The sequence below is a fragment of the Sus scrofa genome, chromosome 2 (assembly GCF_054392235.1).
Source record: "Sus scrofa isolate SSC_HxYL_T2T_F1_AM1 chromosome 2, Sscrofa_HxYL_maternal_Yorkshire_Landrace_v2.0, whole genome shotgun sequence".
Classification (NCBI taxonomy): Eukaryota; Metazoa; Chordata; class Mammalia; order Artiodactyla; family Suidae; genus Sus; species Sus scrofa.
This window is the reverse complement of record NC_139384.1, coordinates 170,888-197,584: the sequence shown is the minus strand read 5'-3', so window position 1 is coordinate 197,584 and position 26,697 is coordinate 170,888. Positions and strand designations below refer to the sequence as shown.

General features: G+C 59.2%; 3 protein-coding genes and 1 long non-coding RNA gene across 5 annotated transcripts in view; 2 read left to right on the top strand and 2 right to left on the bottom strand.

Annotated features, from left to right (window-relative positions):
• The window catches only part of LOC102166195 (uncharacterized), a 28,176-nt gene extending 20,469 nt beyond the window's left edge, over window positions 1–7,707 (top strand). Inside the window, exons 4-5 of one of the 2 annotated variants that reach the window (XR_002341370.2) lie at window positions 177–6,817; window positions 7,152–7,707. This is a non-coding gene — a long non-coding RNA (uncharacterized LOC102166195). Of the gene's footprint in view, window positions 1–176; window positions 6,818–7,151 lie in introns of those variants that run through there. The other variant, XR_002341369.2, reaches the window with a different exon arrangement.
• Window positions 7,708–10,492: 2,785 nt separating this feature from the next.
• On the top strand, window positions 10,493–15,942 carry LOC102161418 (uncharacterized). Its single transcript, XM_021082535.2, has 5 exons — window positions 10,493–10,624; window positions 12,530–12,616; window positions 13,623–13,703; window positions 14,726–14,980; window positions 15,620–15,942. Exons 1-5 carry the CDS (start codon window positions 10,493–10,495, stop codon window positions 15,788–15,790), a joined length of 726 nt encoding a protein of 241 aa, XP_020938194.2. The 3' UTR covers window positions 15,791–15,942.
• Window positions 15,943–17,584: 1,642 nt separating this feature from the next.
• LOC100519082 (interferon-induced transmembrane protein 1) lies at window positions 17,585–19,773 on the bottom strand. The gene is made up of 2 exons (XM_003124235.6): window positions 19,452–19,773; window positions 17,585–18,811 (listed from the first exon to the last, which is right to left on the bottom strand). Exons 1-2 carry the CDS (start codon window positions 19,695–19,697, stop codon window positions 18,620–18,622), a joined length of 438 nt encoding a protein of 145 aa, XP_003124283.2. The 5' UTR covers window positions 19,698–19,773; the 3' UTR covers window positions 17,585–18,619.
• A 4,108-nt stretch (window positions 19,774–23,881) lies between these two features.
• Window positions 23,882–25,200, bottom strand: LOC146405000 (interferon-induced transmembrane protein 1-like). Its single transcript, XM_085010297.1, has 2 exons — window positions 24,847–25,200; window positions 23,882–24,205 (listed from the first exon to the last, which is right to left on the bottom strand). Exons 1-2 carry the CDS (start codon window positions 25,030–25,032, stop codon window positions 24,014–24,016), a joined length of 378 nt encoding a protein of 125 aa, XP_084866423.1. The 5' UTR covers window positions 25,033–25,200; the 3' UTR covers window positions 23,882–24,013.
• Between the last annotated feature and the right edge of the window lie 1,497 nt (window positions 25,201–26,697).

Below are 26,697 nucleotides of genomic sequence, written 5' to 3'. Positions count from 1 at the left end.
GTAGAACCCCCGTGGGTTCTATCCGTGTAGAGCCCTTTGGTGAGGTCTGATGGTCCAACCCCTTCCCCAGGCCGGGGTTCCAGAGCCGATGTGCAGGGCCTTTCCCTGGCCAGGCTGGAGCCCCATGTCTTGATTGCTGGTGTGTTAAGTGCACATATTTGCCTTATTTTGTGCAGAAAGAAGCTACTGCTAGTGGTGATCTCAGAGGCCAAAAAGCTGCAAAAACTGGTGACCACAGGTTGAGCACCTACAGGCTGTCCTCAGACCCAAGGCCTCGTGTGTTAGGATAAGTCAGTTGCAGGATGGGTTTGATCGACTCTGGGCCACCTGCAAATGCCAAGAAAACGTCTCAGCAGCGAGGTCCCCGTGGCACTTGCACAGCCCCTGTCCAGAAGCACATCCCTTTGGGGTACCAGTTTGGTTCCAAGAAACCCAAAGCCTTGGCTCTTAGGATCCTTGGATTCCTGACTCCGATACACTTGCTGATTTGGGGTCTAACAGCTATGGTCCCAGAAGTTATAAATACTGACAAAAATGGCAAATGTTATTAAAAACAACCTAGAATTGCGTGACTACCATGAGGAATGTTAATTGAGCAGCATCTGAGAAAAAGCAGGTGGACACTGATTGTAGTTGGTGGGCAGAGGCCTCCAGAAGGCTTCAAGACTCTAAAATGTCTTCATTAAAAGGCATCCTGCCTAATGAGAAATGAAAGACCTGAGAGGTGCCTGAACACGACGGTAGGCCTGACATGGCTCCCACTGGCCCTGCCTGAGCGCCTGTGTGGTACCAGTTCTCTGTCTGGACAGCTTCCCACTGGAAGAGGCTATTACACAGGTGCCTTTGAGAAGAAAGCCGCCTGAGATCCTGGGATCTCGTCCACTCTTTGGTCAAAGACCAAACCAATGAGCAGAATTTTAAAGTTCCCTAAACCCAGGGTGCATCCCCCCAAATATTTTAGGTTTGGAGTCATTACTGGGCTTCTGACCCGGGGCTGCCAGATCTTTTTCTGCCTGTGTGTGAGCTGGTTGGACTCAGGGATCCCAAAATGGACCTAGGAAGCAGGACGGCGGAGTCTCAGGGGGATATTAGCGATCCATCGTCTGCACGGGGAAGCTCTTTCTATGGCCTTCCAGGCTCCGCGCAATAAACCGGGGTGCCCAGCCTGCTCTGGATCCCCCGAGATTAGAGGCTGATAAAAATGCAGGAAATAGGATGGGCGGCCCCCCCATCTCGTGACCGAGGCTGAACACTTTGAAAGGACTTTGGACCAAGGTCATTAACAAAGGTCCTTCAAATGAGTGGCCTTACAGCCACAGCAGCTCCAAGGCAAGAACCCTAAAGTCACGCCTGGGCCCCCACATCATACCCTCGAGGTCCACCACCGACCCATCGGCCCAAGGGTGTTTCATCTGTGATCCGCTGGGGCACCCAGAAAGCCGTCCTCGAAGGTGCCAAGAAAATCCCTCAACATCCACTCCCGCCACCAGAGGAGGCCCCTTGTGCCCCTCCCAGGGCTGACAGGACCCCCAAGGGGCTCGCCAGGAAACTGCTGGCGGGAACATCCTTAAACAGCCGAGGGGAAACGACAGCTAACATTACTGGACAATCTTGCCAAATTCTGATCGATACCGGGGCTGCCCTCGCTGCTTCACACCCACCCGCACAGGACAGCAGACTCCTCGCGTGGGGTAGCTCGTTCAGAGAGCATTTCTACCTCAGCCAGTGCGAAGGACGCCGGACCTGCTCCTGAACACGTTCCTTTTTGCTGCAGGTCGCTGGCCCCTCGCCCCGCGGGCAGCGGTCTCCTCCCTCAGCAGCGAGTGTGGGTGGGTCTCGCCTCCCGTGAGGCCTCGCTGGTGGCTCCGGACCAGCGTGGGCCTGGTCCTTTCGTCCCGCAGGCTGTCCCCGACCCAGAGAGGAAGACGTTCCACAAAGCCGCTCCCCCCCCATCTGTGGGCTGCATCCATAAAGAGGGCTGACCCTGTACCACCCTCAGCGACCAAACCCACCTCCCCTTCAACCCTGTGACAGCCGCGAAGGCCTCAGGCCGGGCCCCGTCTCACCTCTGGCGGGAGACTTAAGCGCCCGGGGACCGGCCGCCACAGCGCAGGTCCTGCCGGTCAGGGACAGAAGGGGCCAGTGATTTGCCCAGGGTCTGGGCGCTGTTGACGTGTCGGTGACGCGTCTCCTGCTGTTTGGAACCTGAACACCCTCGGCCACAAGATCCGGCCGGTTCAAAACGGTTCCCTCTTGGCGGCCTTGGTTCAGGCCTCTCCCTGCCCCCTTAGACCCCAAGGCCAAGGCCTGTTCGCCTTTACTCCAAACGATCAGCAGCAGCCCCGGGGGGCCGTGCCTGAGAGGTTCCCGGGGCCCCTCCGGCTTCTCCCAAGTGCTCCGCCGAGCTGTAGGGCCCCTCTTATACCACGCCGGTGACCTGCTGTGCCCCGTCCCCAGAGACACATCCAGGGAAGACCCCAGGCGTTTGCTGCAGCCGTTAGCCGGGAAAGGACAGTCTCCGGGAAGGTGACACTTATCTCTATCCACTCTTCGTTACCTAGGTCATAACGGAAGTGCTGGACGATTCCGCCATCTCCAAAAAGAATTAAGCCGATCCAGGAATTACCCAGGCCCACAGCTAAGCGGCAGCCTTGGGCGTTTCTAGGCTGCGCTGGGCATGGGCGACGCTGGGTTCCTGTGTCTTCTTGATTTGCTCCCCCACTTTATGCACAGACTTCTCAGTCCTGAGCCCCCTCCCCAGCAGGGTAAATGGGAGCTGGCCTTTCGGAGACTAAAACGCGTGCTGGGAGAACGCCCACCCTGGGCTGCCCAGCACTTCCAAACCTGTCACTTTATTTGTGCCTGAGGAGCTAGGCCCTGGGAGGCTGTCGCAGGGACGGTCGGTCAGAAGCACCCTGACTCAGCGCTGACACCCGCCTCAGCTGCCTTAAGGTCACAGCCGCAGCTGCAAAGTGGGCAGACGCAGCTTTGACGCTGGAGGTGACGTGTATTTACCCTTCCCGCTGTCCAGAGTTTTCCCTCGGAACTGACCCAGCATAGGCTTCTGACCCTACCCCTGCTTCCACCTCCACCACCTTCCTCTTAAAATGTCCTCGGAGTTCCTTTGTGGTGCAGTGAGTTAAGTATCTGGGGTGGTCCCTGCAGTGGCTCGGGTTCGATCCCTGACCCGGGAACTTCCACATGCCCCGGACAAGGCCAATTAAGGGGGCGGGGGGGGGGGGCAACAAGTTAAATGACCTTTCTCCTGCTATCTTCTTATCTTCTGAAGTCGCTGTCATCAAAATTGGGGTCCCACTGGGAAAACTGACCCTGAGTGTCAGGGAACTACCCCAGCTCGTCTCGTTGCACAGGCAGCAGCAGCAGCATCGGTAAAGACTGGCCGGTAGGTGAAGTCCACTCTGTTTCTGCAGAAATGGCCTCTCGTTGTCAGACTTTTGCAACCCGATGTTTCTGTGGACGGGGCGGTGGGCTGCTCCTGCCTTGGGGACACAGAGATGCGGAAACAATGGCTGTGGATCAAACAGCGGGGGCTGCGGGAAACCCCAAGCGGCTTCTAGGTTCTTCCTGGCTCCCTGGCAAGCCCCGTTTTCAGCTTTTACCTCCCATTACCCCAAGTGCACTTAACATGATTCAGATGGTAAATAAGCATTGGCAGGGAGACGTCTACAAAATCTCGAGACAGTTTGCCATCAGTGTCCGCATGCCAGGTCCATGACCTGGAGAAGCTATTTTGTGCCCAGAGGCCTCAAACCACCTCCCTCCGAACCCCCGCTGCTTCGCGGGGGTGTCAGTGTGTTCCTGTCATCGTGTTTGGCTTCCTGAGGGGTGGAAGCCTTCCGTTGTCGCAGGAAAGATGCCCTCATGGGGGCAAAGAAACCATCCATCAGAGAGTCCGTCTCTCGGCTACTTGGTCACATGGTCTCCAGTGACCAAGGCACCCACTCCCGGCCGCTCCCACGAGCCTTCCCGGAAAAGCTGCCGACTTCTTGGAATCATCACTGTCCCTCTTGCCCTCAATCGAGCAAAGCTGAGAGAACTAAAGGGACCCTCAAACCTAAATATCTAAATGGCCAAAGCGACTGGACTTCTTGGGCCGAAGGTCCTGTAGGACCCTCTTTGGGAAACATAAACCCACTCCCAGGAGAGGGTCCCCTGCAGACCCATGCCTACGGTGCACGGCCTCTGCTGACCTGGCTGCCAGGCTGGTGGGCCCAGCTGCCGTCCGTCTCTGATGGCTTGTGCTCAGACTTAGCAGCAGCAGGTAAAGCTTCCTCAATCCACCCTCCAAGATCTGTTGGTCACAGTCTGGAGCCTCGTGACTGGGTCTTCTGGAAACTTCGCGAGAGGGAGACAGCCCCTCACTAAGTGCCCCTGACCACTGACACGGATGCAAGATGAAGAGGCGCCGAGCCTTGGGTACACATCTCACAGGTAAAGGAGGTGCCGCCTGACATCTGGTCCTGTGCAGACCTGGGGACCTCGGGAATCAGCTGGACGAGGAGGAGCAGTGGTGACATCAGGATGGGTGTCCACTGCCACCGAAACGCTGGCTCAAGGCTTTTTCCTACTTTAACGAAGACTCGAGGCCCTTCCTTCCTCCTGTTCTCTCCTTTACTCTGGCTTGAAACCAAGTCCCCCCAAACCAAGTTCCTCTGCGCAGTTTAGGACGAAACTCTTGATCCAAAGCTTTGCCCCCTTTCTTGTCCCCCCCCTCCCCCGTTCCCCTTAGGCTCGAGGAGAATCAAAGAAGAGGCTACGAAACGGAGCAAGGTCCTGCGGGGCCTCCCCAGTGTCTGTGGTCCTCCCCCTTTCTTTCCTTTCCCTGTCAGGGCTGCACCTGCAGCATATGCAGGGTCCCAGGGTCAAATTGGAGCTGCAGCTACTGGCCTACGTCACAGCCACAGCCACGCAGGATCCCAGCCGCATCTGTGACCTACACCATAGCTCACGGCAGCGCCAGATACTTAACCTACGGAGCAAAGCCAGGGAGCGAACCTGCGTCCTCATGGATCCTAGTCGGGTTCGTTACTGCTGAGCCACGCAGGGAACTCCTGTGTTTCTTGTAGGTCTCCTGGGCCTTCCCTGAGTGCCAAAGACCAGGGACAGGCAGCTACTAATTAGGGAAGTGAGGGAACGCACACTGGAGGAAAGGCAGTTAAACGAGAAAAGCAGTAACAATAGTTCCGGATAAAACAGTCCCAGCTCCTTCTCAAAGGGTGCAGAGCCGCCCGACGGGCTTCTTAGCTTTGGTCTTCGGGAACCGAGACCCACCTGCCTGCTGCTTGTAGAATCTCGACATCTGAGTCCACGCTGCACCCATCTCTTCGGCTTTCACCCCGACGTCCTAAGCCTCTGCTCAGCCGTGCACACGACGTGTTAGTTACTGAAGGAACTGGAGTGTGAGAGCCCCTCCTCAGGGAAGCCCCCGTGGTGATAAGGAAAAGCGAGCGAGAAGAATGACCCTTTGTCTCGCGGAGTTCTGCGGGAACCTCGGAACAGACCAGATTTGCACCGACTAGAGCCGACTGACCAGGAACAAAGACCTCGGCCCGGGGTCTCTTCCGTCCCCTGACCTTCCCGTCCCCAACTCCCCCTCCGGCCTTCGCGTAAAAGAAGCCTGAATTCTACCCTGAGTTAAGAGGGCTCCTTGGAGAACAGCCTGTGGCTGCCAGGGTGGCGAGCGGGTGGGGGAGGGATGAAGTGGGAGTTGGGGGCAGCAGATGCCAAGTATTCTATGCAGAATGGGTAATAAGGTCCCACTCTGTAGCACCCAGAACTGTGTTCAATATCCTGTGATAAACCCTAAGGGAAGAGAACAGAAAAAGGATGCATGTGCATATGCACGATTGTTTCACTTTGCTGTGCTCAGAAACATCGTAAATCAACTGTACTGAAGCGGACAGAACATTGTAAATCAACCGTAATCAGAAAGTTAAAAAAGAAGATGACTCTTTGGGACAGTCCTGCCATCGGCTGCAGGCAACGTTCTCACAGCGTTGGCAGAAACAAAGGCGCTGGGCCCGCGTGACTCAGCGGCCGAGCACCCGGGCGGGGCTGCACGCAGTCAAGTTTGTTCTCCTGTTACATTACAGCCAGAACAACTTGTGCCTTTTTTTTTCTCCCAACCTTTCTCCAGTTATAACTGTACCTGCCTGACTACATACAAATACCTGAATAAATCTTAGCACGTTTGCATCCTCCAGTTCTCATGATTATCTGCATCAGAGCTGCCCCCACCAACTAAGAGAGCTCGCCTCGTATGGGCGAGGACTTTGGAATGACTCTACATCTCAGGTTAGGCGATTTCTTACCACATGCGCTGAGAGTCTGACCGACCCTCGGCGTAAGGGGTAAGTGCAGGCAGCTGTCCTGGGAACACGGCCACGAACAGTGCCGCTCCGACAGGAACGGGCTGGGTTTATCTCGGCCTGTGATGGTCACTGCCCTTCTTGGGCCTATGGGTGTCCAGCTGGCTGGCCCACAGCCGGGCAGTGCCTCTGGGTATTTACCTGTGCCCTTGACTTTCCTCAAGGACTGCTGGACTAACATGGTCATTAGGAAGGACTTTCCAGGGGACTCTATGACTCAGGATGCGCTTCCTTTGGCACAGCCATACCTCCCTGGTTAGAAGTAAATGCAAACTGAGTTCCTGTCGTGGCTCAGTGGTTAACGAATCCGACTAGGAACCATGAGGTTGAGGGTTCGATCCCTGGCCTTGCTCAGTGGGTTAAGGATCCGGCGTTGCCGTGAGCTGTGCTGTAGGTTGCAGACACGGCTTGGATCCTGTGTTGCTATGGCTCTGGCGTTGGCTGGCGGCTACAGCTCCGATGAGACCCCTAGCCTGGGAACCCCCATACGCTGCGAGAGCGGCCCTAGAAAAGGCAAAAAGACAAAAAAAAAAAAAAAAAAGAAGAAGTAAATGCAAACAAGAATATGATCCAAAGCCTCTCCTTAACTCGTGAAGATATTGTGGAATCCACTGCAAAGTCAACATCTGCCCAGCAGGCATCCTTGAACTCCCTCAGTAGCGTTGCTCTTTTTTTTCTTTGCTTTTTTTTTTTTTTTGCTTTTTAGGACTGCACCCACAGCATATGGAGGTTCCCAGGCTAGGGGTCCAATTGGAGCTGTAGCTACCGGCCTACACCACAGCCACAGTGATGCTGGAACCGAGCCACGTCTGCGACCTACACCACGCTCACAGCAACACTGGCTCCTTAACCCACTGAGCGAGGCCAGGGATGGAACCTGCAACCTCATGGCTCCTAGTTGGATTGTTTCCACTGCGCCACAATGGGAACTCCTCCTTTTTTTTTTTTTCCTTTTTCGGCCACACCCGTGGGATATGGAAATTCCTCGGCCAGGAATCAAATCTGAGCCACAGTGGCAACCTACACCACAGCATTTAGTACAAATGCTTGGGGGTTCCTGTTGTGGCTCAGCGGTAACGAATCCAACTAATATTCAAGAGGATGTGGGTTCAATCCCTGGCCTTGGTCAGTGAGTTAGGGATCTGGCCTTGCAGTGACCTGTGGTGTAGGTCACAGACATGGCTCTAACTTGGCATTGCTGTGGCTCTGGTGTAGGCTGGCAGCTGCATCTCCAATTCAACCCCTAGCCTGGGAACTTCCATATGCCACAGGTGCAGCCCTAAAAAGCAAAAAAACAAAAACAAAAAAACCCAAAAAAGAACAGTGCTTGGTAGAGACCAAGTCCTTGGAAGGGCTAGCTTTTACCCCTCTTACGAAGACGAGAACAGTAAACAGGGATGGAGGCCCGGAGGGCAGGTTATAGCAAGTCCAACATCTTTGAGAGCTGTCCTGGGAGGTAAGGGGTGGGGGACGGATGCAAGAGAGAGGGATGCGGATGGAGCTGAGACCTCGGGAAAGAATGACTTACATCCTGGAACAGAGAGAGGACGGTGAGAAATACTTGAAGAAACAATGCAGTGAAACGTCCCAGAATTAGGAATGAAGAGGAGACCCTCAAAGGGAAGCCCACAAAGAGGCCAGATAAGACATAACCCACACTTAGCTGTGCTGCAGTGAAATTTAAGAGTATCAGAGAAAAGTCTGCAGAAAGAGAAAGTCCCTGAAGAAAGAACAGACCACCTACAAGGGAACAAGAATCATATCGCGCCTAGATGTTTGAGCAAGTCATATAAGGAGATACAGAGTGATATTTTAAAGGATTGAAGGAAAAAAATCTAGAATTTAATATCCAGCTAAAAATTCTCATTTAAATGTAATAATATAGTAAAGATATTTCCAGAGAGCCTCAGAATGTGCCCCTCTGAAATGTTGAAAACATTCTTGGAGGAGGAACAGAAAAAGCAGAAAAACCCAGGAAAGTCCGTGGGCCAGAGAGGAAGTGAGAGGATCGAATACCTTTGCAGAGTCTGCTCCCGTTTTAGGAACAAATCACCGCTGACAGAAAGGCAGGAAAAAGGGCAAAAGTGCAGGAAGTGCAGCCACACAAGTCCCACATGTGATTCTGGGTGATGCCAATGTGAGGGCTGGGGGAGATAAAGGACCCCAGGAGCCCCAAAGGGTCAAGGTGTCCTTGCTGCTCCATGTCGGGAGGAGACAGGGGCAGACACAGCAGGTCTGGAGGGCGGAACAGTCAGAACATGTGAGTCCACCACCATGAGAACTCTTGGCAAAGCAGGTGCTTAGTGTTTGGTGAGTGAATGGATATAGGATCCAGCTCATGCAGAACAACAAAAATGAAAAAAGACACATTAAAAGTAGATCCAATTGCAAATGTGAAAAAGATGGCAGAGATAAGCCCCAGCAGAAGAATTAGTATATGAACCAAAAGGCAGCGATGTGGTGAGAGCTGCAATTAGAGAAAAGATCCAGACGTGTGGGGGGTCTCAGCCTCTGAAATTGGATCTGTGTGACTCCTTGCTCTTTCTGGGGAGAGAAACCATCCCAGGACTGAAATAAGCTCCGGACCTAGAACCCAAAGATAAGCAGGTGCCCAAAGAGACAAGACAGCTTGGTTGAGCAGCAGCAGGGGAATGGAGCACAGAAATCCTGGACCCTGGAGTTACTAAGCTCTTGGAGGTGCAAGGTAAAACACAGACATTTTAGCAGGGAATGGGAGGCCGTAAAGCGTGACATCGCAGATCTGAAAAGAAACTGGCTAGAAATCCTAGAGCTGCAGGGCAGAGTAACCAAGACAAAGAACTCACTGGGTGATTTACAGCACATGAAACCCAGCCCAAGAGAACTGGCAGCGAGTCCCACGATCTCAGAAAATACTGTTCCCAGGCGGGGCCCATGCTTGGCCTGTTCAGTGTTCAAGGACCTCGCTGGAGAAGGTGGGTGAGAAGAAACCATTCAGACAATGGCTGGAACCACAGACAGCATGTAAGGGATGCTGAGGACAGCGTGAACGGTTCAATGTCTGTTTAATGGGAGTCGTGGGAGGAGAGGAAGGGGAGAACGGGGGAAAGTCAGTATCTGAAGATACAGTGGATGAGAGTTTCCCAAACTGTTGGAGACATTAACCCACAGATGAAAGCAGCCCAAGACATCTCCACCAGAGTTAATAAAATGAATCCCCTCTGCCACACATCACGGTAAAACTGTAGCAAAAGGCACGTGTAAACAGAATCGTAAACAGCCTGATAGGAGTTCCTGTTGTGGCGCAGTGGTTAACGAATCTGACGGAACCATGAGGTTGCGGGTTCGATCCCTGGCCTTGCTCAGTGGGTTAAGGATCCGGCGTTGCCGTGAGCTGTGGTGTAGGTTGCAGACGTGGCTTGGATCCCGCGTTGCTGTGGCTCTGGCGTAGGCTGGTGGCTACAGCTCTGATTCGACCCATATGCCGTGGGAGCGGCCCAAGAAAAGGCAAAAAGATAAAAAAAAAAATAATAATAATAATAAATAAAAAAATAAAAATAAAAAACATAAACAGCCTGATAAACACACAGATTTCCTAATGAGTCAAGCCTTCAGTTGGTAGCTGACCTCACAGTAATGGCAGAAGTGGGAGACAGTGGAACGGGCTCTTCAGGGCTGACCGAAAGTTCTTCACCAGTGAAACTACTCTTCGGGGAGGAGGGGAGGGTGGAGTTCCCGTTGTGGTGCAGCAGAAACGAATCGCCTAGGAACCTTGAGGTTTCGGGTCCGATCTCTGGCCTTGCTCAGCGGGCGAAGGATCTGCCATTGCTGCGACCTAGACCACAGCTCCTGGCAACAGCGGATCCTCAGCCTACTGAGCCAGGTCAGGAATGGAACCCAAAACCTCGTGGTTCCTGGTCAGATTCGTCTCCACAGGGCCACAACAGGAACTCCCACTGTGGCCTTTTTTGCAAACACCCTCCCCACTTGTCTGGTTAATAAATGTGGGGAAGCGACGGGGCCCATCCCGAGACCAGACTCGAGAACCCCTCGCACACCTTGGCTCTGGGGGGCCCTGCCGTGGGCGACCTAAGAACAAACCCAGCCTGACATCCTGGGCGATCATGGGCGAGACTGGAGATGCCGCCTCAGCCCACAGCTGCTCGAAGAGGATGACGAGCCTGGCCAAGGCCAGCCGAGGCTGCTCCAGGGCTCCCGAAGCCCCCAGACTCTTGGGCAAGAGCAAACACTTATTGGTATATACCCTCGGGGGCTTGTGGTTGTTCGTCACGCAAGCTTTTTTTTTTTTTTTTTGTCTTTTTGCCTTTTTCTAGGGCTGCTCCCGCAGCATGTGGAGGTTCCCAGGCTAGGGGTCCAATCGGAGCTGCAGCCACCTGCCTATGCCAGAGCCACAGCAACACGGGATCCGAGCCGCGTCTGCAACCTACACCACAGCTCACGGCAACGCCGGATCCTTAACCCACTGAGCAAGGCCAGGGATCGAACCCGCAACCTCATGGTTCCTCGTCGGATTCGTTAACCACTGCGCCGCGACGGGAGCTCCCATCATGCAACCTTATTGTGCCAAGAGATAATTGCTATAACCTAATTCATCATGAGAATTGAAAGCACAGAGAGACAGCATTACACAAGCCCTGGAATGGAGCTGGGCCCTCTCGGGCCTGCTGTGGGAGTGTGTGTTTCAACAAGCTTGTGGCAGACAATCCGGCTGGTCCACTGCAGTGGGTGACGCACGTCCAACTGAGACGTGGACGCCCGAGTAGGGACGCACACACGCTCAGATGCTCACGGCGGCTTCGTCCTTTGTAGCCGCAATTGGCAAAAGCAACACTGACCGTTGAGAGCGGGGCAGAGGCTGTGGCTCAGGGATCCAAGGAACACAACACAGAAATCAGGAGAAATGAACTACAGCGGGAACGGAGACCAAGCCAGGCAAAATCAAACCACAGCGTTCGGGTTCGACCCTCGCTCAATTGGATTCGGCTTTACCCACACTTGAGGGTTGAAACTCACATGAAAAGCAAGGATGTGCACAGCATGAAGGCCCTGAGAGCGGTCGGTGCGCTCCGTGGGGCTGGTGGGCCGCTCCTGGCGGGGCGGGCAGTGCGCCGTGTGTGACTTGGTGTTTGGTAGGCATGCGCGTTTCAGCACTTTGCCAGGCGGGACGTTGGCGTCACATGCGCTTTGCCGTGTCTTTGTGAACTGTCCCAACGAGGACACGTTAAAGGTAGACGCCCCCGCGGCGCAGACTGAACACAGCCAGCGATGACAAGTGGAAACGCTGGGAGGGGGTTTGTGGGGACCGTGTTTCTGAGGTCCCCGAAGTCCTGCCAGAGGAGATCTGGAGAGGGTGTGAAGGCGGCGTCCGGCCGGAGGGACCTGAGCCGGGCCTGCAGGGAGCCACCCGGGGAGGGATGCGCCCCTTCGCACAGGCAGGGTTAGGCGGTGGAACGAACAAGCCCAAATCCCTCCGTCCTGGTCTGGCTGTGCCCAGAAAGGTCACGCAGGGGCCACGGAGGTGGCACCTCTAGGTCACGGCAGAAAGAAGGGCCCTCGGGGCCTCACGCCCTGGCCACGCCTCGGACTGGGCAGCCCTCCCAACAGCCACATTTGCACGTGGTCAGGAGGGCCTCGGTGCAAAATACACCCTCCCCCGGGGGCCAGTCCCAAAGACCCCGCAGCCCATGCAGATCAAAAGCGATGCAAAGACGGCCTAGACGCCCTGTGTCAAGCCCACACGAGGACAACCTTGGGCTGAAAGGATGCATCCCTGACCCCCAGGCCTCCAGCATCAACTGTGCAGCAGGGGCAGTGCACCCTGAGTGGGGGGCCTGAGGTCTCCCCTGAGGCTGCGGTGAGGACGCTGGCCCTGGGCGGACGCCCTCCTTGGCCTGCCGTCCTCGGGCACTGGGGTAGGCAGTGCAGAAACCAAGAGCTTTCCCAGCGCCTCCGGCCATAGAGCCACACGCAAGGGGCCCAGGGTTATTTTAAGTCTCTTTGGGTCCAGGCCGAGGCTTTCAGTGCTCTTTCAGAACTATTGTAATTTCAGGGTCAGGGTCAGGTGCAGGCCTCAAAATTGCACGTGAGGCTCCTTCCCACAGGTCTGGGTTCTGCTACATTTCTCTGCTCTTCACCCTCAGCCCCTCGTGCCCACCTTCCCTCAAGGTGATGCCAGCACTGGGCACATGGGGGCCCTCCTCCAGAGCCTGTGTGATGCGGTTTTACTGGTAGGGCTGAGAAGCTGTCACTCTTGGAAGGCCAAGTCCCCACCCTGAACTTTGCCCCTTTCACTTCTGCTCGTCCGTCCACCTGCCGGTCTCTGTGCGGTCAGAGGCCCAGACACGCAGCCCACGGCCTATGCCCCTCCAAGCGGGTCTGCTTGCAACCCCTGGTTCTAGGGCCACGGGGGCTGAGGCTCTGGGTCTGCCTCCAAGAGCCCTTGGAGCCCCGATTCCTCACTGCTGGTATTGGGCTTCTCCAGAGAAAGAGAAGCAGTGGATTCTTAGGAGGAGACTTCTTATTAGGACGCAGCCCACTGGCCTGGAGGCTGGCCATCTGCCCTTGGCCGCAGGCTCACGTGATCAGGCGGGCACCCAGTACGAGACCTGAGTGGGAAGCCCGATGCCCAGCTCCGGGGGGTGTTCCCCTCCTCCACCTTCGCCTCCTCCTCAGCTCCCAGCAGGCTGCATGGGAGCCCACCTGCCAGAGTGAAGCCCCTCCAGATGTACCAGGATAACTTCCTACAAAACGTGGGGGCCCCGGGCCCCGGTCAGGCTGACACAGAAAATTCACAGCGCATGTCGCCCCCGGGTTTCCAGCCTCTGGGAACACTTCTTTTTTTCCTCCCCTGGTGGCTGCCTGGGCTGAGGCCACACTTTCAAAGTTTTCCCCATCAGCCAGGTGCGCTAGTCCTCATCCTGGGTCTCGGCGCCAAGCAAAGGAAGCTCTGTGTCTGCTCCTGCTGCCATTCAAACACGGCGGGGAGGGGCCTGGGCAAGGCTCCTGTCTCGGCTTTGGCTTCCGGGATGCCGGGAGTGCCTGTGATGCCCGCCCCACCTGGGGGTCCCCCTGCCAGCTCCCGGGCCTCTAACAGCTTCCAGGCTGGCTGTGCTCCTTGGCGTCCCAGTAGCTTCCCCTTCCAAGATGGTCCGACTGTGCCCCCATTGGGGCTGGGGGACAGGGGTGGAGCAGCTGTGCGACACAGTCCTGCCCCCTACTCCTGCCTCCCTGCAGGGACCCAGCAGGCCCAGAGTCAGACGCCAGGAGACCCTGCCCTGTGGAAGCAAGGACTGCGGACTTTGGGAGTCGGTGGAGGTGGGGGTCTCCACAGGTGACCCCCCCTCTTCTGGGGTCCTCTTTTCTCTTGCCGAGGGTCACCGGGGCATGAGTGTAGACAGAGGGCAGAGCAGGAGGGGAGGCGGCCAGACCGCCGTCCATGCGGAAAAGGGGCTGCAGAAGAGCGGCGGGCGCCAGGCCTATGATGCCCAGTGTTTCTTCGTTAAGGGGAAAAGCGCAGTGGCCACTGCCCCGTGTCATGGGAATGGCCTCACTGCAGGCACACACCTCTCTCCGCTCTGAGACCCCCATCTTCCCATGGGGGTGAACAGAGACAGGAAGAGGAAAGCGTCATTCAGGAAGGCTCTGGCCCGTGGGAGGCACGGCTCCTTCCTGAGGTGCCTCTGGGTGGGGTGCACTCAGGCTCAGGAGCGTTGGCCCTTACAGAAAGCGGCGGGTGGAAGGGAGGGAGGAGAGGCGGGGGATGCGGGGACATGCGGGCCCTGGGCGCCCCGCTGCCCCCACCACGGCTGCTCCTTGGCTCCCACAGGGCCCGGTGTCCCCGCTCCTGGGACCCTCGGGAGATCAGCAGAGGCTCCTCTGGGGCAGGCAACTCAGGCCTGTGGGTGCTGCTGACCTGCCACCGGGAGGACCCGAACCCCACCTGGAGCAGGGACTCTGCAGCGGGAGGACCGTGGAGGGGGTGGGGGGCTGTGCAGCTGAGGGGGAGGCTGGCCGAGGGCCTGCAGCAGGCTTGGGCCAGAGGCCCCCCAGGCTGGGGAAGAGATGGGCCGACCCTAGCCTGAGTCTATCGTGACCCGTGTGCCTGGGACAAAAGCCAGCCCTTGGACCACAGCCTTCTCTCCCACTTGTAACTTCTCAGAATTTGCTAATTTCCTAGGGCTTCATCCAATTCACCACTTTACAAAATAGCCGGAAATGGAAATTTCTGAGAAAGCAGGACTGCTGAGCTGATGTGGGGAAAGGGGGCCAGGAGATGGGGCTGAGCTCTGCGAAAGACCTCCCTCCAGCATGCAGCCAGACTCCAAAAATGGTCACAGGGAAGCAATGTCACAGCACTTCCCAGCCTCCGCCTGTGGTGCCCACAAGGTGTGCCACACAGCCAGGACACGGTCAAGGAGGAGCAGGAGGTGGCCGAGATGGGGCCGCCCGAAGGTTCAGCTCCCATGACCAGCACGGTGATCACCATCCCCAGGGAGACCCCCCACCGGGACCACGTCGTCTGGTCGCTGTTCAGCACCCTCTTCCTGAACTGGTGCTGCCTGGGCTTCGTGGCTTTCGCCTACTCCGTGAAGGTGGGTGGGCGTCAGGGGAGGAGGGACGTGGGGGGGGGGACTCCAAGAAGGTGTGTGTGAGCCTGGAGAGGCCCCCTGCCCAGATGTGCCATGAGGTGTGTGGGGAGCTGATGCGTGTGTCCTTCCGTGTGTGTGTGTGTGTGTGTGTGTGTGTGTGTGTGTGTGTGTGTGTGTGTGGTTTGGGGCTCCTTCCCAGCGAGAGTTCGGGGCGAGGCTGCGTGGGTGCCCATGGGGATGGCGGGCTCAGGGGTGGGGTGGGGGGCTGTGTCTCCACCCTCCCGAGACCTGCCCCTGCCCGGCCCAATTAGAGCAGTTAAACCCTTCCTTCACCCTTGGGACTCAGACCCAGAAAAGAGAAAAGGTCCTTTAAGGGCGCTGAGCCAGCAACGGGGCCAGAGCAGAGGGGGGAGGAGGAGGCCTGGGGCTTCCTGGAGAGGCTGGGAGGCTGTGAGGAGGGAGACCCAGGCCCCAGGAGGGGAGGGAGGGGCCCGGCAGGCCCTGTCCTGCTCAGGCTCCAGGGGACGGGCCAGGGCTGGGTCCCCATCTGGGGGAATGGGCCCTGGGGGGCCCCCCGGAGGACAGCGCCTGGTTGTGGCCTGCACCTGCTCCAGGTCCCCCTCACCATGTCTTCTCCTCCAGGCGAGGGACCGGAAGATGGTGGGAGACATCACTGGGGCCCAGAGCTATGCCTCCACCGCCAAGTGCCTGAACATCTGGGCCCTGGTCCTGGGCCTCCTTCTGACCATTACACTTATTGCTGTTTTTGCCACTGTTTCAGCGGTGAAATTCAGACTGTATTTTCGGATTTAAGGCAAGAGGGAGGCTACCAGCAGCCATCCACGGCCCAGCCCAAGTCCCCCACCATCCACACTGGCCCTGCCCCACCCCCTCCCCTTCCTACAGCAGGTGCTAGAGACCTACCTGTCCACAACTGGGTTCAATAAAGTGCTCTTGCCTGTGAAGCTGCTGTGCTGTGCTGTTTCCCGTGGAGGGGCCCTGCTGAGAGTTCCCAGTGGCCTCAGGGGGGCACAGAGCCCTCCGCCCAGGGCGCTCGTGCCTCGGCCCCCTTGGACAAACCCCCCGGAGGACAGATCCCTTCCTCCCACGGAACCAGGCTGGTCCTGCTGGGTGGAAGGGTCTCCCAGACAGCGGGGACCCTGGGCTTTGGGGTGCGAGCCTTTGCCAGAGCCTGGGCCGCACACGGGAAGCAGGCGCCCTCTCAGCCCAGTGCCGGGAGACTTGCCCCAGGCGGGCACTCCTGTCTCTGAGGCGCTGGAGGGCGTGGGTGTGGGGACCCAGGACCACGGGTGTGCTGGGGGCCACCCTGGAGAGGCTGGAGGGGTCCAGGCAGCCACAGGCTGGGGTCAAGCCCCTTCTCCCCCGGGCTCGCCTCGCTCCCTCACTCCTGTCTGGCTCTCCCCGAAGCCAGCAGCTCTTGAGGCTGGGTTCAGTCCTGGCGCCAGGCGGGATGGGTGCCCCACCCCCACGGTGCCCTACCTCCGAGGCCTCGAGGGTTGGGGTTCTCCCTGGCCCTCCGTGGCTGCCCCCTGTGAGCTGGGGAGGCTAGTCCCCGGGAAGGTGGGTCCTGGAGGAGGGCTGGTGGAACCACCCCTGGGGTCCAGGAAGGCCCGCCTCGGGGTGCCACAGGCAGCTGTGAGCAGAGGTCATAAAGGGCGGTTCCCACGGGGCAGCCACCGTGTCCCGTATCACCGAGGTGGGCCTGCTGTGTTGCAGGGTGTTTCCTGGGCAGGGCTGAGAGCGTTGGCCAGGCAGGGAGGGGGCAGAGCAGGGGTCACAGAGCTGGGGGTCACCGCTGGGAGGAAGCCCACCTGGGAGCAGGCAGAGCTGGGAGGCCTGACACCCAGGACCGGGGCGGGGGAGGGAGGGGGACGTTGGCGGGGGGGGGGGGGGGGGGGGGGGGCGGGAACAGGGCGGTAGGCAGGGGGAGGCAAATCTGGCGCTTTTTCCTCTTAGCACTCGGGAGAGAGCACTCTGTCTCTGCTTTGCCTGGAGTGAGCCCGGGAGGAAGTGGCTTGTGGGGCCTCCTGAAGATGCCCTGCCCCGGGGTGGCCCTGAGGGGGACCAGGGCAGAGCAGGACAGGGGTGCTCCCGCGTGGAGGGCAGACGCTGCTCTGGCCGCACCCCTGGCTCCCTTCCTGGGCGCTGCTGCTCAGGGAAGCCTCCAGCCGCCCCAGCACCCCCAGCAGGGGTCTGAGTCTCTGGGCAGCGCCCCCTGCCCGACTCCGGGGCTCTGCTGGCTCCTGGCCCCGCCCCACCTTGGGTCCCTCCTCCCCAACCCAGGGGGGTGGGTCGGCCAGCCTCCCCTCCCCCAGGACCCTCCTTCCTGGGGCCGCCCCCCCTCGGCTCACAGGCATCAAAGCCCACCCTGGGACCCCAACCCCCCAGCCGTGCCCCGGAGGGAGGAGACCGCGGCTCCCGGGGACACACGAAGGGGCCTGCGTGAGGGCTGGGGCGTGTCGACCCGAGAAATTGCGTAACCTAAAAGCTGAGAATTGTGTGTTATTCGGGAATTTTCTGAGGACTTAAGCCTGGGAGACGGACCACTGAGGACATGCAGACGTTTCTAACAAAGACCAGGCAGTCTCAACATCAAAAGATCACTCTTTTTTATTTTATTTTTTTCCCCAAACATTACTCATAATTAAAGAAAAGCAGACACCTCAAGTTAGGGAATTTAGCGCTTTTCTAGGTATGGGAAGATGTGAGAGTCCGGGCCCCTCGAGATCGGCCCTTCGGTGTGTGTGCACCTCAGCTTCCTGCACCAGGTCCCTCCTTCCCATCCTGGTCCCTGGGGGGCGGCGGGGGCGGGGGGGAGAGGCTTCGGTGGCTTGCTGGCTGCCGCATCCTTAGCTTCCCGCTATGGCAGCAGCATTTTCGTCCACAGGGGGTCCACGCCTGGCATCGGTGTCAGGGGAGGGACAGTGAAGCCGTGCCCCCCGGCTCACCCCGCAGCTGCCCAGCTGGCTGTGGGCAGCGTCTGCCCCGGGGCACCCCAAGGGCCCGCACATCTGGACGCCGGGCAGAACCGGCGGGATCAGGGACAGGGGCTGATTTCCAGGGCAGGGCAGGGCAGGGGCTCTCCTCCCCCTGAAGAGCGGGGGCCACTGGGGCTGTGTCTCCAGAGGTGGACGGCGGACCCCGCCCCCTCCCCCAGCTGCGAGTCAGGTCCCCTGCAGGCGTCCCGAGCCGGAGCCCACGAGGACTCTGCACACACGGAGGTCCACCCATTTCAGCCCCTTCAGACGCGCCGGAGGGGCTGAAATGGGGCCAGGAAGCCCCGGGGATATGAACTGACTCACACCCTGGCCATCCTGGGACCGCCTGGAACTCGGTTTCTTCCCTCCCTGGAAACCCGGGTCTGGCAACCGATCAGCTGCGGATGCCTAGTGACTGACCCTCTGCTGGCACCAGCCCCCGTCTGTAAGGCGAGCCTGTAACTTCTCTGGAAGGTCTTGGTGGTGGGTGTTCCCCAGCCCTGCCTCTCTGCTTTCCTCAGAGCACGTGGGACTCTTGCTACTTGAATCTGTGCCTCCCTGGTTGCAAGTCCTGTAGGAAGGGAGGGGGTGGGGCAGGGCCAGTGTGGATGGTGGGGGACTTGGGCTGGGCCGTGGATGGCTGCTAGTAGCCTCTGTTACTCTTTGCATGTTGTAAAGCCATCTCATAGACTGCTATGCATGCAAACACCAGAAGAGCGACGGCTCCGATGGTCAGAAAAATGCCCAGGACCAGAGCCCAGATGTTCAGGCACTTGGCGGTGGAGGCATAGCTCTGGGCCCCAATGATGTCTCCCACCATCTTCCGGTCCCTCGCCTGGAGGAGAAGACATGGTGAGGGGGACCTGGAGCAGGTGCAGGCCACAACCAGGCGCTGTCCTCCGGGGGGCCCCCCAGGGCCCATTCCCCCAGATGGGGACCCAGCCCTGGCCCGTCCCCTGGAGCCTGAGCAGGACAGGGCCTGCCGGGCCCCTCCCTCCCCTCCTGGGGCCTGGGTCTCCCTCCTCACAGCCTCCCAGCCTCTCCAGGAAGCCCCAGGCCTCCTCCTCCCCCCTCTGCTCTGGCCCCGTTGCTGGCTCAGCGCCCTTAAAGGACCTTTTCTCTTTTCTGGGTCTGAGTCCCAAGGGTGAAGGAAGGGTTTAACTGCTCTAATTGGGCCGGGCAGGGGCAGGTCTCGGGAGGGTGGAGACACAGCCCCCCACCCCACCCCTGAGCCCGCCATCCCCATGGGCACCCACGCAGCCTCGCCCCGAACTCTCGCTGGGAAGGAGCCCCAAACACACACACACACACACACACACACACACACACACACACACACACACACACGGAAGGACACACGCATCAGCTCCCCACACACCTCATGGCACATCTGGGCAGGGGGCCTCTCCAGGCTCACACACACCTTCTTGGAGTCCCCCCCCCACCACGTCCCTCCTCCCCTGACGCCCACCCACCTTCACGGAGTAGGCGAAAGCCACGAAGCCCAGGCAGCACCAGTTCATGAAGAGGGTGTTGAACAGGGACCAGACGACGTGGTCGGGCACGGAGGTCTCGCTTCGGATGTTGATCACCGTGGTGGCCACGGGGGCTGAGGTCTGGGGAGCCCCCAGCACGGCCACCTCGTGCTCCTCCTTGAGCATCTCATATGTTGGGGGTCCTCCATGGGCACCAGTGAAGAAGGGCTGGGAAGCGCAGTTCATGGTGCCCAGGAGAAGCTGTGGTCTGGAGAGGGGATGTGCCGGGGTGCTCTGTTTCCCCAGTAGTTTCGATTTCTCTACAGTTTCCCTTTCCTGGCTTTTGGGGGAACTGCCAGCGGGCTGGGAGGAGGAGGCGGGGCGATCCGGGGAGTGTCAGGTTACACCGGGGTGGGTGGGTGGGTGGAAGGCTGAGGGCCCAGCGGGAGCTTCCCGCCCCAGAGCGACACGGGGCAGAAGGGTTTCCTTTGGCCTTCCAGGGTCGCGGCCGAGATGAAGGGGAGGAAAACAGATCCAAGCTGACGCTGTGGGTACCTCTGCACACGTGGGCGAGACCCAGACACCCCGAGTGACTCCCTGCAAAGGCTGAAGCCAGCTTTCTCGCCGCCTGCAGGGAGAGACGAGATGTTGGGGAGCACTGGGGGGAGGAGACCAGGAAAGGCACCCAGATAAGGCTGAGGTTTCAGCCCGAGTTCAGCCCTTGCCTTCTCCACCCGTGAGGGAGTCTAGAGAAGAGGTTGCCCCTCCGTCCTGGTGCAGGAGGGACCCTCAGGACCGGAGGCTTCCCTGACACCTGGCAGGGCCTTTCGAAAGGGTCCTTCTACTGGGCTTCAGAGCTTCGCTCCCAAGTGTTCAGTTTCCTAAAAGTACCAGCTGGTGACTGAAGACAAAGGCACAAACTAAAGGTTGAGGATTATGTTTCTTTGGCAGAATTTCTGAGCCCCTCAAGCCGAGGATGCAGCCTCTCAGGTGGCTCTGAGGGGCTGGTCCAAGGGGTTGGGGACATGCAGGAGCCTTTTTTTTTTTTTTTTTTTTTGCTTTTTGCTTTTTGCCTTTTCTAGGGCTGCTCCTGCGGCATATGGAGATTCCCAGGCTAGGGGTCCAATCAGAGCTGTAGCTGCCGGGTCTATGCCAGAGCCACAGCAACGCTGGATCCACGTCTGTGCCCTGCACCACAGCTCAGGGCAACGCCAGATCCTTAACCCACTGAGCAAGGCCAGGGATCGAACCCGCAACCTCACGGTTCCTAGTTGGATTCGTTAACCACTGCGCCACGACGGGAACTCCAGGGACATGTAGGAGCTTTGCAGGAAAAACCAGGGAGTCGAAACCTCCAAGATGACTGTTAATTAAAAAAGACCAGACACCGCAGGGTCCTGAATCTGGCACTTTTCTGAATCTGGTGCAGGGGAGGGTGCTAGAGCCTGGGCTCGCTGAAGTCCTTCCTATGCTGTGCACCTCGGCTCTCTGGGGCCAGTGTCCTGCTCTGCCCCAGCCTGCATCCCTCAGGGACGGCTGCAGCATCTTCTGTTTGCTGATGTGGCAGGTGGGCACGGCTTAAAACCATCACTTGGGCTGACCAGTCCCGCTTCCCATCACACCGCAGCAGGCCCGTCTCAGCGGCCCGGCCTCCCCTATCGCGGGCTGTGGTTGGATGGGCAACGTGTCTTGAGTAATGACGACTTTTCTCTTATGTAATTTACGCGAGTGATGGTCTGTGGGATTTAATTTTAATGATGGCTGTGCTTAGAATCAACTCACAAAATTCCAGGAAGTGAGACCGGCCGGTTCCTGGGTTTCACCCTTCATGCCAGCCCCGCCTCCGTCCCTGCCTCGCTTCCCCTGCAGGCTCCTGGTGAGCAGCCGAGGCCTTTGTCAGCATCCCCTTCGCCCCGCAGAGAGGATGGCCCGCACCCTGCCTGCAGCTCTGCCCGTGGGTACCCCACCGCCGGCCCAGGTGCTCAGCTCCCCCTGCCTCTCTGTGTCCAACCCCGCCCCTCCCCTTGAGCTGACCCCTGGAGAAGCGGGCTGGGAACCTGTCCTGCGCCATCAACTGGCCCCAGGAGTGAGCAGAGGGCCGGGCCTTGGGAAGCTGTGGTGGGTGATACGGGTCAGGACCACCTGCCCGTTGGCCCCTGGAAAGTCCATCCTCGAAGGCACTGCTGCTGGGTCTGAAACCAACAGCACTAAGGGCCTGAACCCAGCCAGAACCCAGACTGGGACTCGCACCCACGTTCTGAGTTAGAATCACTCACCCGATGTCTGGACTTGCTGAGGTTCCGGTCCTTTGTGCCTCTTCACAGAAGGAATTCTGCGAGAGACAAAGCGATGGGCAAGAAACAGATTTATTAGGATAGGACGCTCTTGAGAGATGCAAGTGGGCAGGCAAGGAGACTCTGCCCCGAGGGCTAGTTTTATCTTGGGGGGGGGTGAAAAGACCGCCTCGTTCTTCCTGGGGGTAGGGGTGGCTCCTCCTAGGTATCTGGTAAGGTGTGTATTCAAATCAGTCCTCAAACTCCTGCCCTGGGTCTGAATCCCAGTGCAGGCCTCGGTCCATCCCCCCACCCAAGGACCTTGGGCAATTCACTTCCTGAGGCGATTCACTTCTTGAGGCGATTCACTTCCACTAGTCAAGCAAGCCTGCCTTGCTCTGATGGCTTTTCTGAGCAGTCATTATCCTACTGTGAGCTCCCCATCTCCCCTAAGCGTCACTCTTCAACTGTGTCCTCTCTCGGGACTTCTGCCTCTGGCTGTGCAGACTCCATCCCCTCAGTGCCTCCCTGTCTGCTCCTCTCCCAGGGTGGGACCCTGGTTTTGACTTCCGTCCAACCACCACGCACCTGCCCTCACAGCCCCCTGGAGTGGGGAGTGGGCAGTGCCTGCTGGGCGGGGAAGGGTCCCCGAGGACTTGATCAGGGCCCAGAGCCCCCGAGCCCCACGTGACCGTGAAGCCGGAAGAGGTTCTGACCTGCCCTGAGCCCACACTTCCTGAGACATCACCTTCTCCGGGACTTGCCAGCTGCTCCCCTGGGGACAGGCAGGGATGTGCCTCCACCTCCCCTGCCCCCCAACTGGGGCTCTGCCCTCAAGCAGCTGTGGGATCAGGTCTGAAAACCAGTTCAGGCAGAGGCCTGGGCTCAGGAGCCGACTGGGGCTTTGCCGTAAGTCCTGGTCCTCGGCTGCTGGAGGTGAGGGCCTCCCGGGGTTGTCTGTCCTCCTATTGTGCCACGAGGGTCACACTGCCACCCTCTCTAGACCTCTCTGCTGTGCATCCTGTGGGAGACGGCAACGCTGCCCCCAACACTGAGGCCTCCCTGCAGGCAGACTGCTCCCAGCGCCCGTCCTGGGCCCGGAGGCCCTGCACCTGCTGGCCCTGCACCCACTCGCTGGGCACAGCCCTTTGGAGGGTTTTCCAGCTTCACACACTCTGTCCTGATGGAGGAGTCAGGATGGAAGGCCCCTCAAGACAGTGGACAAGGGCAGTCACCAAGGGGCTCCTGGGGATGTGGGAACGTGCGGCCCCCTCAGAGGAGACCTCAGGACACAGGAGCAGAACCAGGCCCCCAGGCTTGGGCTGTGCACGGGTGGGGGGGAGAGCGTTTGGGAGGCCAGGACCCCACCTTCCTGAGCGCGGACCACCTGCCCCTCTCTACCTGGCCAGGGAGTGGGGCTCCAAGCAGCTTGTCGGACCCCCTCCCCATGAGCTGGCTTCCACGGCCCCACTCGCCCCATGGGCCTCGGGTCCCTCCCAGACCCAGAGAGTAGACCCACCAGCCCTCCTCCAGGACCCACCTTCCCGGGGAACTAGCCTCCCCAGCTCACAGGGGGCAGCCACGGAGGGCCAGGGAGAACCCCAACTCTCGAGGCCTCGGAGGTAGGGCACCGTGGGGGTGGGGCACCCATCCCGCCTGGCGCCAGGACTGAACCCAGCCTCAAGAGCTGCTGGCTTCGGGGAGAGCCAGACAGGAGTGAGGGAGCGAGGCGAGCCCGGGGGAGAAGGGGCTTGACCCCAGCCTGTGGCTGCCTGGACCCCTCCAGCCTCTCCAGGGTGGCCCCCAGCACACCCGTGGTCCTGGGTCCCCACACCCACGCCCTCCAGCGCCTCAGAGACAGGAGTGCCCGCCTGGGACAAGTCTCCCGGCACTGGGCTGAGAGGGCGCCTGCTTCCCGTGTGCGGCCCAGGCTCTGGCAAAGGCTCGCACCCCAAGGCCCAGGGTCCCCGCTGTCTGGGAGACCCTTCCACCCAGCAGGACCAGCCTGGTTCCGTGGGAGGAAGGGATCTGTCCTCCGGGGGGTTTGTCCAAGGGGGCCGAGGCACGAGCGCCCTGGGCGGAGGGCTCTGTGCCCCCCTGAGGCCACTGGGAACTCTCAGCAGGGCCCCTCCGCGGGAAGCAGCACAGCACAGCAGCTTCACAGGCAAGAGCACTTTATTGAACCCAGTTGTGGACAGGTAGGTCTCTAGCACCTGCTGTAGGAAGGGGAGGGGGTGGGGCAGGGCCAGTGTGGATGGTGGGGGACTTGGGCTGGGCCGTGGATGGCTGCTAGTAGCCTCTGTTACTCTTTGCATGTTGTAAAGCCATCTCATAGACTGCTATGCATGCAAACACCAGAAGAGCGACGGCTCCGATGGTCAGAAAAATGCCCAGGACCAGAGCCCAGATGTTCAGGCACTTGGCGGTGGAGGCATAGCTCTGGGCCCCAGTGATGTCTCCCACCATCTTCCGGTCCCTCGCCTGGAGGAGAAGACATGGTGAGGGGGACCTGGAGCAGGTGCAGGCCACAACCAGGCGCTGTCCTCCGGGGGGCCCCCCAGGGCCCATTCCCCCAGATGGGGACCCAGCCCTGGCCCGTCCCCTGGAGCCTGAGCAGGACAGGGCCTGCCGGGCCCCTCCCTCCCCTCCTGGGGCCTGGGTCTCCCTCCTCACAGCCTCCCAGCCTCTCCAGGAAGCCCCAGGCCTCCTCCTCCCCCCTCTGCTCTGGCCCCGTTGCTGGCTCAGCGCCCTTAAAGGACCTTTTCTCTTTTCTGGGTCTGAGTCCCAAGGGTGAAGGAAGGGTTTAACTGCTCTAATTGGGCCGGGCAGGGGCAGGTCTCGGGAGGGTGGAGACACAGCCCCCCACCCCACCCCTGAGCCCGCCATCCCCATGGGCACCCACGCAGCCTCGCCCCGAACTCTCGCTGGGAAGGAGCCCCAAACCACACACACACACACACACACACACACACACACACACACACACGGAAGGACACACGCATCAGCTCCCCACACACCTCATGGCACATCTGGGCAGGGGGCCTCTCCAGGCTCACACACACCTTCTTGGAGTCCCCCCGCCCCCGCCACCCCGCATCCCTCCTCCCCTGACGCCCACCCACCTTCACGGAGTAGGCGAAAGCCACGAAGCCCAGGCAGCACCAGTTCATGAAGAGGGCGTTGAACAGGGACCAGACGACGTGGTCGGGCACGGAGGTCTCGCTTCGGATGTTGATCACCGTGGTGGCCACGGGGGCTGAGGTCTGGGGAGCCCCCAGCACGGCCACCTCGTGCTCCTCCCTGAGCATCTCAGGGATCAGGCGAAGTCGGTGTTGCGGGCAGAGGAGATGCTTTGAGAAGTGGGTTTCTTGATGCAGAGACGGAGCAGGTGTGGTCCAGACTCAGGGATTGTGCTGGGTCAGGTGTGGGGATGAGCAGAAGGGGGACCTCTCTTTCTAAGTAGTTTCGATTTCTCTAAAATTTCCTTTCCCTGGCCTTTGGGGAAATGGGATTTGGCTGGTCCTTGGAGGGGGAGGGACCGCCGGTGTCAGGTTTCACTAGGGCGGTTGGGAGAGTGGCTGAGGGAGCTGAGGGAGCTCCCTGCCCTGTTGCAGCCATCCCACCACCTCCCCTCGGTCTGGGGTCGGCCCATCTCTTCCCCAGCCTGGGGGCCTCTGGCCCAAGCCTGCTGCAGGCCCTCGGCCAGCCTCCCCCTCAGCTGCACAGCCCCCCACCCCCTCCACGGTCCTCCCGCTGCAGAGTCCCTGCTCCAGGTGGGGTTCGGGTCCTCCTGGCGGCAGGTCAGCAGCACCCACAGGACTGAACCCCAAAGGAGCCTCTGCTGATCTCCCAAGGGTCCCAGGAGCGGGGACACCGGGCCCTGTGGGAGCTGAGGAGCAGCCATGGTGGGGGCAGCGGGGTGCCCAGGGCCTGCATGTCCCCGCAGCCCCCGCCTCTCCTCCCTCCCTCCGGCCCCCCGCCGTGTCACATAGGAGTTGGGGTGACTCCAGGGTGGAGCTGGAGTGTGGGCCGGATGGGTCCTTGGCTGTGGGGCTGTGTGGGCAGGGTCGGGTCAGCTCGCTCGCCCGGACCCAGCTCACTTGGGACCTCTTAAAAATAGCGAGGTATTTTACCAACGAAATGGGTTTTTTTAGGAAGAGCAGATGATTGCAATTCAGGACAAACAAGCTATAAGGAAACTAGCATCCGATTCAGCAAACAACCAGGCTATGACCTTTCAGGGAAGGAGGCAGTGGGAGGGGCGGCTGTGTGGACGTCTGTTGGAGGAATCGGGTCTTTTGGGCGGCAGTGGCTCACAGCGCTGAGCCGCTATGGTCTTATTGGCTGGGCTTGTCGCTGGTTTGAAGGCAAGATATTTCCCCCTGCCCTTCTAGGTTCTTCTTGGTGGCCTAGGAATTAGTTGACGTGAGACAGATTAACAGGTGAAAATTAACCAAAGTGTAACAACATGGGCACGTGGAAAGACCCGTGACCTAGGAATCACCGCAGCCACTGCCGCAGCCGTCATGGTAAACCCCCCTAAAGACAAGGCAGGATGCTGAGGGCGTGGCTTAGGGCTTGAAAGGAGAGGGTGGCCTGTGACCTGCAGATGGCGAAGCAGGTGTTTGGTTACCAAAGGTGCTACACCAGGCAGGTCGGACGTGTCCAGATGCCGAGTGGACTCTGGTCTCTCACAAGCCCTGTATCTAAATTCATTTGGTTGTTGCAGGGAGGTAACAACAAGACTTCATCTGTCTTCTGTTTCTGACAAATAATTAGCCTAAATTAATCCTGCCAAAGAGACATATCTTGTGATGGTAAAATTTCCCCCATAGCTGCTGCTGTTTGGGCTGTGGAAGGAGCTTGCTCTCCTGGCCTGGGGCTCGGGCGTCTAATCAGGTTTTGGTTGATCTCGGGGGAAAGGCTCTCCCTGTGGCAGCAGACCTGGACCATGTGTGCCTCCTGGGAGTTCC

Coding starts and splice junctions, on each gene's coding strand:
- LOC102161418 (XM_021082535.2), top strand. CDS start 10,493: ATGGGCGAGACTGGAGATGCCGCCTCAGCCCACAGCTGCTCGAAGAGG. Junction 12,617..13,622: donor TGTGTGATGCGGTTTTACTG/GTAGGGCTGAGA, acceptor GCCTCCCTGCAG/GGACCCAGCAGGCCCAGAGT. Junction 13,704..14,725: donor GACTTTGGGAGTCGGTGGAG/GTGGGGGTCTCC, acceptor AAATGGTCACAG/GGAAGCAATGTCACAGCACT.
- LOC100519082 (XM_003124235.6), bottom strand. CDS start 19,697: ATGAACTGCGCTTCCCAGCCCTTCTTCACTGGTGCCCATGGAGGACCC. Junction 18,812..19,451: donor CTTTCGCCTACTCCGTGAAG/GTGGGTGGGCGT, acceptor CTTCTCCTCCAG/GCGAGGGACCGGAAGATGGT.
- LOC146405000 (XM_085010297.1), bottom strand. CDS start 25,032: ATGCTCAGGGAGGAGCACGAGGTGGCCGTGCTGGGGGCTCCCCAGACC. Junction 24,206..24,846: donor CTTTCGCCTACTCCGTGAAG/GTGGGTGGGCGT, acceptor CTTCTCCTCCAG/GCGAGGGACCGGAAGATGGT.